The sequence below is a fragment of the Myotis myotis genome, unplaced genomic scaffold (genome assembly GCF_014108235.1).
Source record: "Myotis myotis isolate mMyoMyo1 unplaced genomic scaffold, mMyoMyo1.p scaffold_m19_p_20, whole genome shotgun sequence".
Classification (NCBI taxonomy): Eukaryota; Metazoa; Chordata; class Mammalia; order Chiroptera; family Vespertilionidae; genus Myotis; species Myotis myotis.
Genome location: NW_023416325.1, coordinates 19,651,746 through 19,670,366, shown reverse-complemented (window position 1 = coordinate 19,670,366; position 18,621 = coordinate 19,651,746). Strand labels below are relative to the sequence as shown.

The window sequence follows — 18,621 nt, the reverse complement described above, 5'->3', positions numbered from 1 at the left end:
TGCTGCTGCCACGTCACTGCAGCTTGGCTCCTATGTTGAGCATCTGCCCCCTGGTGGTCAGTGTGCATCATAGTGACCAGTCAGACGGAGGGACACTTAACATATTCGCCTTTTATACGTATACTAGAGGCCTGGTGCACAAAATTCGTGCACTGGCCGGGGGCGGGGGGCCCTCAGCCCAGCCTACACTCTCTTGCAGTCTGGAAGCCCTCGGGGGATGTCCGACTGATGGCTTAGGCCTGCTCCCTGGCATTCAGACATCCTTAGCACTGCTGCAGAGGCGGGAGAGGCTCCTTCCACCACTGCTGTGCTCGCCAGCTGTGAGCCTGGCTTCTGGCCAAGCAACGCTCCCCCTGTGGGAGCACACTGACCACCAGGGAGCAGCTCCTGTGTTGAGCCTCTGCCCCCTGGTGGTCAGTATGCATCATAGCAACTGGTCGTTCCAACGTGCCATTGATTTGCATATTAGCCTTTTATTATATAGGATAGGATAATAGCTAAGTTTCTTTAAAAAAAAACGTTTCTTGCCGAAACCGGTTTGGCTCAGTGGATGGAGCGTCGGCCTGCGGACTGAAGGGTCCCAGGTTCGATTCCGGTCAAGGGCATGTACCTGGGTTGCGGGCACATCCCCGGTGGGGGATGTGCAGGAGGCGGCTGGTCGATGTTTCTCTCTCATCGATGTTTCTGACTCTCTGTCTCTCTCCCTTCCTCTCTGTAAAAAATCAATAAAATATATTAAAAATAAAAATAAATAAATAAATAAATAAAAACGTTTCTTTGATTTTAGAGAGAGAGGAAAGGAGGGGGGAGAGAAAGAGAGAGAGAGAGAGAGAGAGAGAGAGAGAGAGAGAGAGAGAGAGAGAGAGAAATATCAATATGATAGATAAACATTAATGAGTTGCCTCCTGGACATGCCCCGACGGGGGGTCGAGCCTGCAACCTGGGTATGTGTCCTAACCAGGAATTGAACCTTCGACTTTTTTGGTGAATGGGATAATGCTCCACCCAACTGAGCCACACCGGCCGGGGCATAACTAATGTTTCTTGAGCCAGGTCAGGCACTGTGCTAAGCCCTTGAGGTCTGTAGTCTCACTTCATCTCCAACCCAACCCAGTGATGTATTATTATTGTTCCCACTTTATAGATGAGAAAACTGAGGCACAAAGAAAGTGTTTAGTAGCTTGATGAAGGTCACATGACTAGTGACTGGAGGAGATGGGACTTGAACCCAGGCCATGGAGCCACAGTCCACTCTTAACGCATAGAGCCTGGCATAGAGTAAGTGCTCCAAAAATGTGTATTGTTATTGTTGTCGTTATAATGAGGCTAATTATTATGTCACTAACTGAGGTAAAGATATATTACTGATTCTTATTTTGCTGACGTGAGGCAGATAGGGCAAGAAGCACTATTCCCATTTTACAGATGGCACCCTTGTGGCCCAGAAAGGGAAAGGGAGTCTTGGTGACAGGGCTGCATTTCTGTCCCATCACGACCACATCATCATCCTTGTCATCATTCAAGTCACTGTAGCATATGTCATTCATGCCTCCTGGGGCCAGGCTCTGGGAATGCGCAGAGGGGAATGCAGTGAGGCCTGGAGTGGACAGCTAGGAGCTTCGAAGCCCTGATCCCATGCCCTGCCCGGTTGCCTGTTAGTTGTTAATTTGCGATCGTCCCCTGACCTCTCAGAGCTTCTGTTTTCACGTCTGAAAAAATGGGTTTCCATGAAGATGCAATGAACCAGCAAATGTGCAATGGCCTAACCCAAGTTGGGCACAAAACAGGCATTTACTAAACGTGACCTTGATCACTGCCCTGAAGGAGTTCACAACCCAAGTGTCAGCTTTTCATCAAATATTGGCCTCAACCTCCAGAAACTTCCACATCCAAGACAAGCTACAAACATAGACACACACGCAGCAGTCCCCGTGATGGTTGGGGTTTTGTAGGATCGTGCCCAGATGTTCCCCACCTGGCTGCCTTCAGCAGACTCTTTGGGCCCCAATCAGGTCGACATCTCAGGGTGCCGGTTGATGACTCCCTTCTCTAAGCCTCTTAGAAGCTTGAGGAACCTCCTGTGTTTTGAGATTCATTTCTCTCTGTGGGAGGGTGCCCCAACTCCCTAGTTACGAGTGGTTATTCAACTCATTTTTGCCCCCAGCTCCATCAGGCTGGCTCTCCCTTCTCTCGATCTGGCTCATGACCAGAGTTAGACACCAGGCTGGATTTTCCCCAACAGCATCTTTAGTCCCCTCCCTTTCCCAGGTTACCCAGGTGCCCTCAAACACAGGACAAGGACCCTCAGCAAAGATGCGTTCCAGGAATTTATATTGAACAGATATGTCCCCAGGCCTTGGTGGGAGCCGAACCCAAATCTTTTTTTTTTTTTTAATATATTTTATTGATTTTTACAGAGAGGAAGGGAGAGGAATAGAGAATTAGAAACATCGATGAGAGAGAAACATCAATCACCTGCCTCCCACACACCCCTCACTGAGGATGTGCCCGCAACCAAGGTACATGCCCTTGACCGGAATCGAACCTGGGACCCTTCAGTCCCCAGGCCGACACCCAGCCAGGGCCCGAACCCAAACCTTGCTGACCTTTCGCTTCCCTTCACCTGAGTCGTCACCTACTCGGTGACCCCAGGATCTCTGTAGGTCATTCAGCCGTGAGACCAGCCTCCCTGGGCAGTCAGAGCCAGGATGGAGCCAGGAAGTGGGGCCTGAATTGTCGGGTGTTTGGGCTCAGCCCTGCTGGAATTTCCACTTATTTTGCTAACTATTTATTTTAATAGTGAGTATATTCAATGCTGGATGTTGTCCGAGTGGGACAATGACGTTCTGGTTCGGGGACCAGTGGCACAGCTCTGCACATTCATTCATCCCCTCCAACCCCAGCCACACTCAGGCTCTACCCAGAGAGGCCACGTCGGGTCAAAGTCATTTTTGCTTCCTCTCTTTGCAAATCAGTATCAGTGGCCAAAACCCAAGCAGAGATTCTCAGAGGCCAGTAGAGACCCGGCCCACGTCCATTTTCTGAGGTTCCAGGTTATCTTAAAAGGTAGAAACATAATCACAAAGCGTGTGCATTATAACTATATACATTTGGCAATTTAATTCTTTAGTAAACACACGCACACAGTCCAATGTAATATAATGGAGGCAGGCCACAAGACAATTACAGGATTTCTTTTAAATTAATTCATAGGGGAATAGGTTCGGCTCCTCAGGGCTAGGCTCCGCCCTTCGGGACTGGGCTCAACTATTGAGGACAAGGTTCAGCTCTTGGGGGTAGGCTGCCTCTTCGGGTGTAGGCGCGACTCTTCAATACTAGTGTCCACACTTAGGGACTGGATTCGGCTCTTAGGCCTTTGCTGGGCTATTCGGGCCTAAGCTAGACCTTTCAGGGCTAGATTCCGCCATTTGGGACTGGGTTCCACTGTTCCGGTATGGGTTCTGCTCTACGGGGCTAGGCTCCACCCTTCAGGACTGGGTTCAGCTGACCTGGTCTGGGCTCCCCTCTTTAGGGCTGGGTTCCGCCCTTAGGGACTGGCTACAGCTGTTTGGGGACTAGGTTGGGGTCTTAGGGCCTAGGCTTGGCTCTTTGGAATGAGTGTCAGCACCTTGGCTGGGCCATCCCGGGCTAAGTCCATTACAATCAGATTGATCCAGGCCCTGGGGGAGCCCCGGTCCCCACAAGACGGCCTTAGAGGAAAGGACCCTTCAGTGAGCACACTGGCCTGGGAGCCCGAGGTGGAAAGGGCTGCTGACTCTCCAGGGAGAGGTGCCTGTGGAAATCACGGGGACACACTGAGGCTGGCTCCCTGGGGCCTGTGGGAGAGGGGGGATTGCTTAGGGGCGAGGCTTTGGAACGAGGTTCTGCCCTTCCGGACTGGCTTCAGCTGTTTGGGCTAGTATCAGCACTTAGGGATTAGAAAAATAAAATAAAAATAAATGAAATTAATTCATAACGCACATGTACATTCTCGTGTGGTAATGGGATCAAGTTGCAAATTGTCTATCTGGTTATCTTGTGATTTCATTGCAGCGATTAGCATAAACCCACTTGGATAAAGTCTCCACAGTCTAACTTAAAGACCCCTCATCGCCAGAGGCCCTCACCCTGTGATGGGACTGCCTCCCAGGCACCTCCTTTTCCACCCCCCTCCAGAGTATAGACCATGGACTGTAAAATCAAAGTAGGGGGAGAAGAAGCAGCGATGTCAAGCTTCCACAGAGTTATTATAAAGAATGAATCACTTGCGAAATAATGCTTTGAATGCACTACGAGGAAATTATACTCCGAGGCATTAAACACAGTTGGTTAAGTTTGTTAAGTAGCAATTTTTTAATTGCACGGATGGATGGGTACTTGCTGTTTTGCAGGTCTGTGGTCCTGAACCCTGAGCTGCCACAGCTCGTAACCGGGTAACACTGGCTGCCCGGGGGAGGTGGTGCCCGCAGGGTGGAGCGTGCTGCGGGGCGCTGCAGCAAAGGGCACGGTGCGGGGCGTCTGGCCCCTGGTGGGGATGGCCTGCTGCCCACCTCAGCCCAGTGTCTGCCCTCATTTGCGCAGAAGCAAAGCGGGCAGGTTGCGTGGCATTCTCCCTGGGCATGTGTCTGTCTCCAAATGTCCCCTTTTTATTTATTATTTTTGTGTATGTGTTAATCCTCACCTGAGGGTATTTTTCCACTCATTCTTAAAGAGAGTGGGAGGGAGAGGGAGAGACAGAGAGAGAAACATTGATGTGAGAGAGACACATCAATTGGTTGCCTCCCACATATGCCCCAACTGGGGCTGGGGATCGAGCCTACAACTGAGGTACATGCCCTTGACTGGAATCGAACACAGGACCCTTCAGTCCAGGGGCCGACCCTCCATCCACTGAGCCACACCAGCTAGGGCAAATTTCCCTTTTATGAGACATCAGTCCTGTTGGATTGGGACTGCCGGGATGACCTCATTGTAACAGAATCCCTTCATTAGCAACTCCACATGAGGTCCTATTCTGAGCTCCTGGGGGTAGGGCGTTACCATATGAATTTGGAAGGGACGGGGTTCAACCCATGGCAGTTCCTGAGGTGCTCTGTGTCTCCCAGGGGCCCGCTGTCATGCTCCTGTCCCTGTATCACTGAGAGGCTCCTGTATAACTGGGGAAGGGCAGGGGCTTGGCTTCTGTTTTGAGATCTTCCAGATTCCTGTGCCTGGTGTCTACCTTCCTGCCTGAAAATCCTCCCTCCCTCCCTCCACCTTCTCATCACCCCCAACTCCTGCTCTAAGGCTCACTGGCTCCCACCCACTCAGGCCGGAAGCTTCTGAGTCAGTGTTGACTTGGTCCTTTGCCTTCCCGCCCTCTCACACCTCAGGGCTCTCTCCTGGCACCCCAGTCTCCATCTCTTCCCTTCCTGGCCTGCAGGCCTTGCAGTCACATGTTTTTCAACACTCGGCTTTGATAAGGTCACCCCCTCAGTCAGGTAGCTTCAGGGGTTCTTTAGTCTCTGGCTAAGCATTTAAGGGACCTCGAAATTTAAAAATATATATATATTTTTTTATTGACTTCAGAGAAGGAGGGAGAGGGAGAGAGAGAGAGAAACATCAATGATGAGAGAGAAACATTGATCGTCCGCCTCCTACACATCCCCTGCTGGGGGTCAAGCCCGGAACCCAGGCATGTGCCCTGACCTGATTGAGCAGAGACCTCCTGGTTCACAGGTTGATGCTCATCCACTGAGTCATGCCGGTCGAGCAGACCCTTCAGTTTTGACATGCGTTTGATCTTATGTGAGTCAGCTCGAGCTGCCGTAACAGAACTCCACAGACTGGGCGGCTTACACAACACAAAGTTACTTCTCACAGTTCTGGAGGCCAGATGTCCAAGGCCAAGGGGCCAGCGTGGTCACATTTGGTGAGGGCTCTCCTCCCGGCTTGCAGACGGCCCCTCTGCTGTGCCCTTACTAGCCTTTCTGCGTGTGTGCGTGGAAGTAGAGGTGTGTCTTCCTCTTCCTTTAAGGGCATCAATCCTATCAGATGAGGGTCCCACCCTCATGACCTCATTTAACCTTAAGTACCTCCTAACTACCCCATCTCCAAATGCAGTCACACTGGGGGTTATGGCTTCAATGTATGAATCCCGGAGGTCACAGTTCAGTTTACAGCCGACCTCAAATACTGGCTGAACGTGTTCTACATGCTGGGCACTGGTCTAGGGGCTAGAGATAGAACAAAGTGAACAGTGGGTAGGCCAAAAACTGTATCTAGGGACACATACATAAATGTGTAAGATACAAATATTTACGTGCACGTGCAAATACATACACTCCCACAAGAATTGCAAGCAGGGGGAAGTGCTATGAAGGAAAATAAAGCAGAGTAAGGGTGGGAGGCAGCACAGAGTGACAAGTGAGGCGTTGTTTTAACAAGTGATCAGAAAAGATCTCTAATGTGGTGACATTTAAGCAGATGGAGACACAGTAAAATTGCTTACACTTCAGCCAGTGGAATCCAATGCTTTCGCTCCGGAGTCTGCAAACTTTTCCCATAGAGAACAAGGTGGGCAAGAGTTTTGGCTTCGTGGGCCCTACAGTCTTGGTCTTCATCACAGCTACTCTGTCATTGTATTGCAAAAGCAGCCATAGACAATACGGAAACGAGTGCGTGTAGCTGTGTACCAATAAAACTTTATTGGTGGACACTGAAATCTGAACATCATGTAACTCACATGCATCATGAAATATTAGTCTTTGGATTTTTTTTCACTTAACAAACCAAAAATGGAAAAGCCATTCTTAGCTTATAGGCTGTGCCAAAACAGGGAGCAAACCAGATTTGGCTCGCGGGCCCGAGCTTCCCGACCCCGACTTTAGGACATGCAGCCGTAAGGTGCTTCTCCCAGTTGTGGGAGGACAGTGGGGACCACTGTGAGCCTAGGACACCAGGCCTGGCACACAGTAGGTGCTCTGTATGTACTTGGTGAAGGAGAGAAGGAAAAGAGGGAAGGACAGGAGAAGCAATCAGGGTGTCAGAAGTCCTACAAGCATGAATTCCTGGCTTGGAGCCCCAGGCTGGCAGTGACCTTGCCTAGCTGTCTTCCCTTGGGCTGCAAGGCCCTTTCCCTCCACTTCCTCAGGGCCTCTGCTAAGAGGTGCTGACCCAGCCTCTGAAATGCTCCGGAGCTCAGAGCCTTCTTTCCAAAGCTGGGAGCAGGCAGCCCTCAGGACCCACTCGATCAAATCTGTGTCCCCCGCCACCTGGAATGCTCCCATTACCCACCGCAGACACCAACTCGGAAAAGGACGCACAGAGCCGCCAGCCCAAAGCCCACCCATGCCCTGTTCCCAACATAATGACTCACAGGCCCACTAATTGCATTTCTAACCTGAACCTGGGTCCCCACTCAGAAAAGTCATTTGCATCCCCCACGCAGGGCCCCTGACTGCTCTAGTAATCTCCCACTTGTCCCCTCTTGAGTCATCTAATATGACTGCTGGCTAATTAAAACATCAAAGCCCCGATACGGCAGCCCTGCCAGAGGCCTCCTAATGCTGGGTTTCAAGTGTGTACTCGGCAGCCCGGGGCGGAGAGCGGCACGCCTGGCGCTCGGGCCCCAATTACTCGGCTCCTGATGACCACCCCTCACACATCTGGCACCTCCACAGATGGCCTCTTCTATTCGTCCCGTTAGCTCTGCTCCTGCCACACCTCTTCCTCCTGCCTTCCTGGGCTCCCACCCTCTGCCCTCCCACCCTCTCCCTGGGTCCTGGGTCCCACCCCCACACCAGCACCACCTCTGTTTTCCCTCCTCCCCCCGGATTCCAGCTGCTCCTCAGCCTCCGGGGCATTACTGTGATGGTCCAGGGAGTTTCTAAACTGGCCTAGTGACGCCTGGCGTTTAGGGAGGATGTCCGGTGCCTCCCGCACGGCCAAGGGAGGACCGTTCCTTCTCACGGGCACCGGTTGTCGGCACCATCAGAGGATTTTGTCGCGACAGAGGCTCGCCCAGGTGTGACTTCCACCACCTGTTCGTCTGCTGGAAGAGAGCAGTGGAGACAGTCCTAGGGGGGTGTGAGCATGTCTTTCCGGGCCTTCGGAGGAAGTGCGGTTGTTTGTATGTAGCTTCACAAGGGGACGCAGGTAAAAGGACTTAAAGTTTGGCAGGATGCAAAGTGCCAAAGGGGAACAAGGGAAGAAGTCATCCAGCTCCCTCTCCTGCTCCTAGTCGGGTAGTGGTGTAGTTGCAGTCGTCATGCCAGATGTTGCACTGTGTTAGCAGAATAACAACGCCGATGGTAGTAAGTAATGGCTAACGCTTAGGCGGTGAGCTCCGTCATGCAAGTGAGAGATGATGGTGGTTGGACAGAGGAGCGGATGGACTCTAGAGCTACTTAGAAAACGACAGTGGGCGGGAGTGGGAGGTGAGGTAAGTATGGGAGATAAAGAGGATGATGCCCAGGACAGCTCCCCCTTGTGGCTGGCGCAGATGGATGGATGGTGGTGGTGTCCGGCGCTGAGATGGGAACCACTGGGAATGACCAGATCTGGCCAGGGCAGGGAGGAGTGGGAGCTCATGAGTCACGGCAGTTTCTATTGATTCTCTGCTACCGTCCCCTGCTCTGTCCTGGAGCTATCGGTTCACCTGCCTCCTGTTCCGCACTCTAACACGACGGTATGGATGCTTTAGCACAGAGGTGGCCAGTGGCCAGAAAGGTGGCCACGATAGGCCACTCGCCTCACCACCTTTGCACAGCTGTTCTCTCTGCCTGCAAGGCCCTGCTGCTCCCCCTTCTTTGTCTGGTTAACACCTACTTGTCCATCAGGTCTTACTTAGAAGCCAAATGCTCTGGGTGGGATGCCTCTTCTATGTGCTTGCATAGACCCCTGTATACTCTCACTGCCCCACGTTACTGTACCCATTGCTCTCAATTATAGTGGCTCATTCAGTTGTGATGCCCCTCCCACTGGTTGTGAACTCCATGGGGGCAGAGATCACATCTGTCTAGTTTGTCACAGCAGCCCTGGCCCTTGCTGCCTTGCCTGGCACATAGGAGATACTCACTCAATAACTGTGTGTTGAATGAATGAATGATGAATGAATTCATGAATGAATTATGCATAATGGCCAAGAAGCAGGATTGTCAAACAGGAGCAAGGTTTGAGAGTCATACTACCTGGATTTGACTCCTGGCCCCCGCTTACTAGCTCTGTGACCTTGGACACCTTGGTTAACCACTCTTTGCCTCACTTTTCTCATCTGTGAAATGGGGATGATAAGGTTATTGCTTGGCGCATATTAAGTGCTCATTGAATGGTAGTTTTCAGCAGTAGTCGTTCAGAGTTCTCTGTGATCTCTGTCCTGGACTTAGCCTGTTTAATGGTAATTCATAGCTCCTTCACCCAACTCAAGTCCTCCAAGCTGATGTAACGTGCACCCTGCCTTCTTTCTGACTTCGTATCCTTGTCCTCGCCATGATGCACATACTCCAGGCACACTGGCCTCTTTGCTGGTCCTTGGAATTTAGCGTACTCCTCCCTACCTCAGGACCTTTGCACTTGCCTTTCTCCCCTCCACTTAGTCGTCATCACCTCCTTCTATTTCATACTCTTAACACCACCTGAAATTATACTGTGTGTGTACTCACTTACTATCTCCATTCTCCCACAACAGTGCTCCAGGTCGAGGAGCCTGTCTGACTCTGAGCAAGGTGTCCCAGGGCAGCACCTAGCACATCGACGGGGCCCTGCCTCAAGGTCACGGCCCATTGCTCTACTCTTTGGCATGAACGTCACTGAACGTCGCCTCTTCTCCTCCCCTCCCCTGCTCAGCTGTCGCATCAGGGCATGCCTGTTGCCTCTCCCTGACGCTTGCGAGTGACCGATGCTTGTCGATGCACGGGCACACCTCTCCCGGCAGGTAGACAACTGCTCAGAAACGCCCGAGACAGAATGTGATCCTTTTACGTGGGTCTGAAATGGAGGGGCCAACATCGGTCGGCCCAGGACTTACCCGTCCTCACCTACTGGGCAGTTTTATTGCAGAGGTGAAGACAGGTGGAGAACTGAAGGTGTCCAAGACGGGGAACGGGAAGTGCAAAGGCCCCGGGACAGGGACATGCTGGGCATCTATCTTCGAGAGGCAGGAACCTGAAATTTGGGGGAAACGTCCTATGCTGCAAACCTTTCTAATTTAAACCTTCTGTTTCCCCAGTACCTGCTGGAAATGGTGAGTTCGGGCTGTAGCAGGAAGGCCCGGAAAAGTAGCTTGACCCAGCCTCCAGTTTGACTCCTCAGCCCTGAGGGCTTTATCCTTCGGAGAAACTGATGGCGTCCTTTCAGTCGTGCATTCATTCAGCAAACTTTCAGTGAGGCCCTGCTCAATGCCAAACCCTGTGCTAGGCACCAGGGGGCTCCTGACCATCTTTGGGTTCCTGACTCTCCTCCCCAGAACAGAACCCGAAAGGCTCTTCTGAGGCACCTCCTTCTGCAAAGGTGGAGGCGCCAGGTTCCCAGCCACCTCTCAGGTGTCAGCCAGGGAGAGTCAAACCCCTTCTCTGTGCAGACAGTTGGTAACTCGGACAGATTCCGGGAGGAGCAGCGCCGCTCCGTCCCAGCAGAGACCATGTTCCAGCGCCCTCCTGCCTGACGTCCCATCTTCACTCTCTCCTCAGGCCCCTGCCTCGGGAAGACAGTCCCCCCCAAAGAACGGCAGCCCCTCCAAGTGCCCCCGCTTCCTCAAGGTCAAGAACTGGGAGACCGACGTGGTTCTCACGGACACCCTCCACCTTAAGAGCACGTTGGTAAGTAGCGCAGGAGGGTCTGGACCGGGACCAACCCACCTCGGCACTGGCCACATCTGGGACCGGATACTTCTCTGTGGCGGGGACTGCCCTGTGTACCTGGCGATATCCGAAGACACTTTTGGTTGTCACAGCCTCAGAGGCTGCCGGCATCTAGTGTATTGCAGGCCACTCACGAGGTGATGGAAGAGGCTCCCCCTCCTCAGGGGGCGTGGCCAGAAAGGCCTATTGCACGGGGTGTGACTATAGGGAGGGGAACAGTCCGGGCCATTTCCTGCAATCAACGCACCATAGACGTGTTCAAATAAGCCACGGTGGCTCCTTGGGACTCAGTCCCGAGGGAAGGCCAGTCACAAAGCCCCTCTTTCCCTTGTTGAGTTGAACAAACATTTTCAGAACCTTAAAATGCTGCTTCTCATCCCTTGCCTTGGCTGATGACCGCATCCAACAGTGATCTGAAGCTGGTGCTCGAGACACCCCCCTGGGGAATTAAAGGCCAGGTCAACACCACCATGAATATCCCATGCGGGTCTGCAGCCCAGTACCTGCCACACCTGGGCAGAACCGAGTGATAGCCCAAATCTCTCTTTTCCATCCAGGAAATGGGATGCAGCGAGCGCATCTGTATGGGCTCCATCATGCAGCCTTCTCAGCAGATACGGAGGCCTGAAGACGTCCGCACTAAAGAGCAGCTCTTCCCTCTCGCCAAAGAGTTCATTGATCAGTACTACTCGTCCATTAAAAGGCAAGTTCATATACACAGAGGTCGGAATTTGGTGGCCCAAGAGCCAAATCTAGCCCCCAGAAATGTTTTTGTTTGGCCTGCAAAGTGCTGCTTACACTTGAAACATTTCAAGCAATTCCCTGGCTGGATATGTAGCCTAAAGGAACTCTCACACTTTTGCACAGAAGGCATCCATAAAAATGTTTACCAAAACACTGTTCGAATAGAGAAAAAATTAAAGAACCAACTGGAAACCACCTCAACACCATTGATAGGAGAATCTATAAATAAAATGCGCTGTTTTCCATAATGAAATACTATACGGCTGAAGAAATGAATGGGTTAGCACTCTGCTCATGGGAATGAAGCTCACAAATAACTTAGAGTGAAAGAAGGAAAGGACAGGTGTAAAAGGGTACATTCAGGTCATCACCATTTATATAAACATTTTAAACTTGCAGAACAATACTGCACATGATTCAGGGGCTATCTGTATACGTAGACAGAAGTATAAGCAAAAGCATGAGAATGTAGATGCAAAATAGCAGTCACTTCTGGGAAGAAGGTGGGCCATTATGGGGAAGTAGACCCCAAGGATCGATGGTATTAGTCCTTATTTATTTATTAATTCTTAGGCTTGGGGTGTGGGTGTTCATTGTATTATTCTCTATACCTTTTCATAAGTCTGACAATTTTCATAATAATTTTTTTGTACTTTCTAAAATTTCATTCACTGCCATCATTTAAAATGAGAAGAGTTTTCTTTAAAACTCAGATTTCCAGTTTCTTCAAAAGATCTGCAGCCGTGCCCCCCCCCCCCCCCCCCGCACTTCCCGCTCTCAGGACAACAGCTGGCTGGAGCAGGGCAGTAGCTGTCCCCTTCGGGCCAGGCATGGGCCCCCCTCAGCCAGTTCAGTCACTGCTGGACCTTTGTGGGCACTTTCGTTTGCAGCCTCTACTTTGTGCTTGAACTATTGTGTCCAGAAATCAACTCTGACTTTCTGTGGCTTCTGGCCTCCTGTCACAGCTCCCTCCTTTCGCCAACCTCTGATGTTGGAGAGAAGGTGACGCTCCTCCCTCCCTCCCTCCCTCCTTACTCAGATTTGGCTCCAAAGCCCACATGGAGAGGCTGGACGAGGTGAACAAGGAGATTGAAACCACCAGCACCTACCAGCTCAAAGACACAGAGCTCATCTATGGGGCCAAGCACGCCTGGAGGAATGCCTCCCGCTGTGTCGGCAGGATCCAGTGGTCCAAGCTGCAGGTAGGTGGTGAGGCTTCGCTACCACGATGAGCCCTTTGGTGGAGAGGGTGGTAGGTTCAGGGGTGAGCTTTACAATGGCTCAGCTGGAGGCCAAGGTGAAGTACCACCAGAGGGTCGTCATGGGGTCCCAGATTCTCAGATCATGGCCAAATCTAGCCATGTCTCATGACGATAGCCAACGCAGTGTTTAAAATGAATTTGCGTATCTCTTGTTAAGGCTTATGCACTCCAGTTGACCGCAGACCCCACCGCTCCCTTTTGTCTTGCACCTACTCTCTTTGCTTATTGATGTTATCTGCCTGCTCACCAAAAACATCAGATTCTGTGTCCCTTGGAAGGCAGCTATGCTCACCACTATACCACCAACGCCTTCAGATTCTGTGTCCCTTGGTATGACTTTTCTCTGGGGAATAGTTTCAAGTTGGAAGTAGATTAGTTTTCGAGCTCAGAGGTTTCTTCTTTGTTTTGTTTGTTTGTTTGTTTGTTTGTTTGTTTTGGTTTGATTTTGATCCCTAATAACCTAACAGGAAATATAACCAGCCGACTATAAAAGTCTCTCCTCTCCTCACCATCCCTTTCCCACATCACTTACACTCCATGCCTCCTTTTTGGGGATTTTTCTGGTTTGATGGGGTGGGGAGGTGCTCACTAATCCAATGGGGTAGCAGCTGGAGTGGGCTCTGGGCCCTCCTCCAATGGGAAGGCTGCCTGGGGGAGGTGAGGAGGGAAGGAAGAAGCCATCCCTCCCACATTGCACCTCTTCCAGGTGTTTGATGCCCGCGACTGCACCACGGCTCATGGGATGTTCAACTACATTTGCAACCACATCAAGTACGCCACCAACAAAGGGAACCTCAGGTGAGCTGACCAGCCTGGGGAAGGGGAGTCCCCCCAGCGCTGACCCCTGGGTCTGGTGTTGGCTCACCTGCCAGGGAAATCCTCCCTGCCACCTCTCGGGGAGATGCACCAGGCTGGGAGCGGTGGCCTGGCATCCTTGTTCCACCGCCATGTCCCTTCTCTTCTGGGAAAAATAGAATTCCAAGTGGTTTCCAAAGCTACAGCAGCCAAAATCACTTTCAACCCACCGTTCCGTGTCACCATGGAGGGGGCAGGAAGGGATGTTTCTCTTTCCCAGGAGCAGGAAAACCCCATTGTTTGTGGTGACCTGCTTCTGCCGGCTCCTGCTCTTGTCTAGGGCACCCTGAGAATCCCCCTTTGGTTGGAAAGGCAACTAATGTGTCTTCCCACTGCTGTGGGGACGACTCCGTCAGGTTCCACTAAGCCAGCTCCTCTTGCCCCGTATGAGGAACAAAGCCACCAGGAGCAGGCCAAGGCGGAAGGCACCTGTGTGGGCTGGCAGGTTGCAGCTGGGAAGGAGCAGCTGGGAGGGAGCAGCTGGGGCCCCGCAGATGGGCGGTTATACTTGTTCGTCCTGCCCACTCAGTCCTTCCCTGGCATCTGTTCCCAGCTCCTGAGGACCAGCCCATCTCAAAGCTGCTGCAGGGATATTCCCTTAAGCATCTGGGCTGCACTGAGCTCATCCCCAAAGTGGCCCGCTGGCATAAAGCATGGGTTTCCTTGCATGTGTCCCTTCCTTGAGAAGGAAAGTGCTTGCCAGCTGAGCCTACCGTCAGGGAAGGCCTGTAAGCGGGCCTGCATGGGGAGGTAGTACAGTTGACCGTTGAACCAGTATGGGTTTCACTGCACAGCCCCACTTAGATGCAGATTTTTTTCAAGAAATGCAGTAAATGTATTTTCTCTTTTAATTTCCTTAATCACATTTGCTCTTCTCTAGCTAACTGTAAGAATACAGTATGTAGCCCAGCCAGTGTGGCTCAGGGGTTGAGTGCTCATCTATGAACCAGGAGGTCATGGTTCGATTCCCGCTCAGGACACGTGCCTGGGTGGTTGGCTCCATCCCCAGTAGGGAGCGTGCAGGAGGCAGCTGATCAATGATTCTCTCTCATCATTGATGTTTCTATCTCTCTCTCCCTCTCCCTTCCTCTCTGAAATGAATAAAAATATTTTTTTAAAAAGAATACAGTATATCATCCATGTAACCTACAAAAATGTGTCAACTGGCTATGTTATCGGTAAGGCTTCCAGTAACGGTAGGCTAAGTTTTAGGGGGATGTCAGAAGTTAGCTGTGGATTTTCAGCTGCATTGGGGGCTCACTGTCCCTGAACCCTGCATTGTTCAAGGCTCAACTGTATATCTTTTGACTAAAAGACCTCCCCCTTCAGAGAAAATCCGGCACATCCTGAGCGTTGAAGGAGGGCTTGGTTGAGATCTCAGCCTCACGGAGCTTGTGGGCTGTTCTGGTAGTTTTCAAATGATGCCGTGACTATGGGGCGGGGGTGGGGGGGGGGTGTCACAGACCAGGCAGTGCACCTGCATTTTGGGGAGTCTTCGTGACATCTTCTATTAAAGAAAATATTCAGCTGATTCTTTTTTTTAATACGTTTTAAAATCATACATCTGGCCGAAACCGGTTTGGCTCAGTGGATAGAGCGTCGGCCTGCGGACTGAAGGGTCCCAGGTTCGATTCCGGTCAGGGGCATGTGCCTGGGTTGCGGGCACATCCCCAGTGGGAGATGTGCAGGAGGCAGCTGATCGATGTTTCTCTCTCATCGATGTTTCTAACTCTCTATCTCTCTCCCTTCCTCTCTGTAAAAAATCAATAAAAATATATTTTTAAAAAAATCATACATCTGAGCACATACATAAGAGCATGTATGCTGTGTATCGAAATCGCCTAAGGTAGGAAAGAAAGGCGAGTGAGGTAGCAGGAGGGAGGGAGGGTAACTTACACAGCACGGGGTTTTCAACCTGCCACTGGTTACGAGTAGGCTTCGAAGAGGTGGGGACTGAGAGAGAGAAATGTGTTCTGTTTCCGCCGTTGGTCTCGGTGCCTGCACACAGGGTCTCCTCCCACTGTGTGTGACTCTGCTGTTTCTGAGCACAGTTTAAATATATAAATTACACAAACCCCTGTGACTGGTGCTCAACCAAAGGAACGGCCATGTGTGTTACTGCCGGAGGGCAAACGGATGGACTGACTTACCCTGTGTTGATTCCCCAATATGGCGCCTTTGCTAAGGGATTTTTAAGAGTGCCTGTGGTTCTCTGTGACTTTCACTTTCAGCCGCCCCCGCCCTCCCTCCCCCCAACCTGGACTCACTGCCAGGTGCATTGCACCATCCCTGCAGGGTTAAAGGCAGTGTTGTCCCGTGCGGACAGTCAGACCTAAATTGGCTCAGGTAGAGGCCTTGGGAGCCAGATGGGGCAGGGCATGTTATGTGGAGAAAGCGGATTTGAGTCAGGGCTTGGATTTGGAAGCATGACAGCAGAGAGGGGTTCCAGCCGAGGGGGCGGAGTTCCAGGAGCAGGATGTGGATGGGAGAAGGGCTATGAGCAATGGGTTGGACCCACCGTGCGACTCCCATGCCAGCACAAGCCATTGCTTGGGATCCGTCCAGTGAGGGGACCAATGGATCCGGGTGGCAGGAACTGGCGTGAGACAACATTGAACCACATCGTGAAAAGTTATTCTCCTTTTGATGTTTATGAATCCCTCTGCTGCTGCTAAGGAGAAAGTCTCAGTTTTGTGCTAACCCATCGTTAACGCCCCTCTAACACCGCTTCTAACAAACAGAGAGCGGGGCTCCAGCTGGGTGCTTCAGCAGGCAACAACTACAACTCAGTAACCGTACAGTCTCATCGTTGGCTAGCTAGGTAGGCGAGGCCAGTGGCAATCTATCGTTTCAGAGTAAATACGTGGAACACAAATGGAAGTTGGTATCTTTTTTAGTTGTAAGTCTGCAGACTTTGGCCTGGAATGGGTTGGGCGAGAATTAACAACAGCGATAATTACAGTAGGAGAAAAACTAGAAATAGACATTGATAGTGCATTCTTTTTTTTTTTTTTTAAGATTGTGTTCTTTTTTTTAATATATATTTTTTATTTATTTTAGAGAGGGAGAGGGAGAGAGAGAGATAGAAACATCAACGATGAGAAAGAATCACTGACAGGCTGCCCTCTGCACCCCCCACACCAGGGACCAAGCCCACACCCAGGCATGTGCCCTGACCGGGAATCGAACCTTGACCTTCTGGTTCACAGATAGAAGCTCAACCACTGAGCCATGCCAGCCGGGCTATGGTTCATTCTTTTTATTATTATTACTAGAGGCCTGTTGCACAAAGAGATTCACGCAATAGGCCTTCCCTTCCCTTGGCTGCTGGCACCGGTTTGCCTCTGGCACCCGGGACCCAGGCCTTCGCTCTGGCCGGGCTCCAGGCGGAGCCGGCCCTGGGGCCATCCGGCTTCGCTGCTCCGACCCCAGGGCCATCTGGTTTCGCTGCTCTGGCCCCGGGGCTGTCCGGCTTGGCTCTGCCACTTGGAGCCTACGTATGCAAATTAAACGCCATCTTTGTTGGGTTAATTTGCAGACTCTCCTGATTGGCTGGTTAGCGTAGCGAAGGTACGGTCAATTTACATGTTTGTCTATTATTAGGTAAGGTTAATATATTTTTATTTATTTCAGAGAGGAAGGGAGAGGGAGAGAGAGATAGAAACATCAACAATGAGAGAGAATCATTGATCGGCTGCCTCCTGCATGCCCCCTACTGGGGATTGAGCCCTCAACCCGGGCATGTGCCCCTGACTGGAACTGAACCCGGGACCCTTCAGTCCACAGGCCAACACTCTATCCCCTGAGCCAAACCAGCCAGGGCTGATGGTGCGTTCTTAAAGGGAAGCGGGGCCTGATGCTCTTTCCCTGGAGATTACCTGCTGCTGCAGGGTTCCCTGGGAAACTGGCCCACTTCAAGATGGTTTGAAAGTGCCGTTTGAGAAGCATTCCTTTTCCTTCAGCAAGCTGGCACGGGGCCCCCCGTTCCACGCTTCCTCAGACACGGGAGGGACAGGGCAAGGCCCCTTCCTCCCGGCAGCTCTCCATGGGCCTGGGGATCTGGGCACAGGTGGAATCCACCCTGAGCCTCATGCACTCATCGACCTGGGTGACACCTTTTCCAGGGTGTCCCCAAAGTGCAAGCCCCACCCTGACACCAGGTGTCCCCCTCTGTCCCCCACAGGTCCGCCATCACCATATTTCCCCAGAGGATCGACAGCAAGCACGATTTCCGAGTCTGGAACTCCCAGCTTATCCGCTATGCTGGCTACAAGCAGCCTGATGGCTCTATCCTGGGGGACCCAGCCAATGTGGAGTTCACAGAGGTGCGTGCCCCCCAGTCCATGCCCACCTGGGCTCTCATCTCCCCAGACTGTTTCTATCGACAGACTTTTCTTATTTTGATGTAATCCTCATACGGAGAGCAGTAAATGAACTGCCACTTATTCTTTCTCAAACCTCCTTCTCTCTGTGGCTGCCCCCAGAGAGAACCAGCTGGTTCTCTTACAGGTGGTCAGTTGGTCATTTTCATGCCATTACCTTGCCTGACCCTCATGATGGTAACCATAGTCCCATTTCACAGGTGGGTAGACTGAGTCTCACCAAGGCCAAATGAACTATCCAAGGCAATAAGTGAACAGAGCTAGAAATACAGTCCAAGTCTCCTCCCTCCCACCTGGAGGAGAGGAGCTGACATATGGAAAGCATGCCTGCATCTACCTTTTCTGAGTTGGGTAATATGTCAAATTCATATCATTCCTTCATTCATTCATTTAACAACTATTCAACCCACACAACCCTCGTTGGATGGGCTGGACTCTCCATGGTACCAGCACAGACACTATTGCTGACAGCCAAGTCAACTCATAAAAGCCACCAGAAACACAAACACCACCATCCAAGGCTCCTTCCAGGTGATGCAG

General features: G+C 51.5%; 1 protein-coding gene across 1 annotated transcript in view; it reads left to right on the top strand.

The window, feature by feature from the left end:
* The window catches only part of NOS1 (nitric oxide synthase 1), a 104,195-nt gene that overhangs the window by 36,903 nt on the left and 48,671 nt on the right, over positions 1-18,621 (top strand). Inside the window, exons 4-8 of the mRNA XM_036354296.1 lie at positions 10,668-10,796; positions 11,396-11,541; positions 12,622-12,784; positions 13,551-13,642; positions 17,883-18,024. Coding sequence (XP_036210189.1) covers positions 10,668-10,796; positions 11,396-11,541; positions 12,622-12,784; positions 13,551-13,642; positions 17,883-18,024 — 672 coding nt within the window. The remainder of the gene's footprint in view (positions 1-10,667; positions 10,797-11,395; positions 11,542-12,621; positions 12,785-13,550; positions 13,643-17,882; positions 18,025-18,621) is intronic.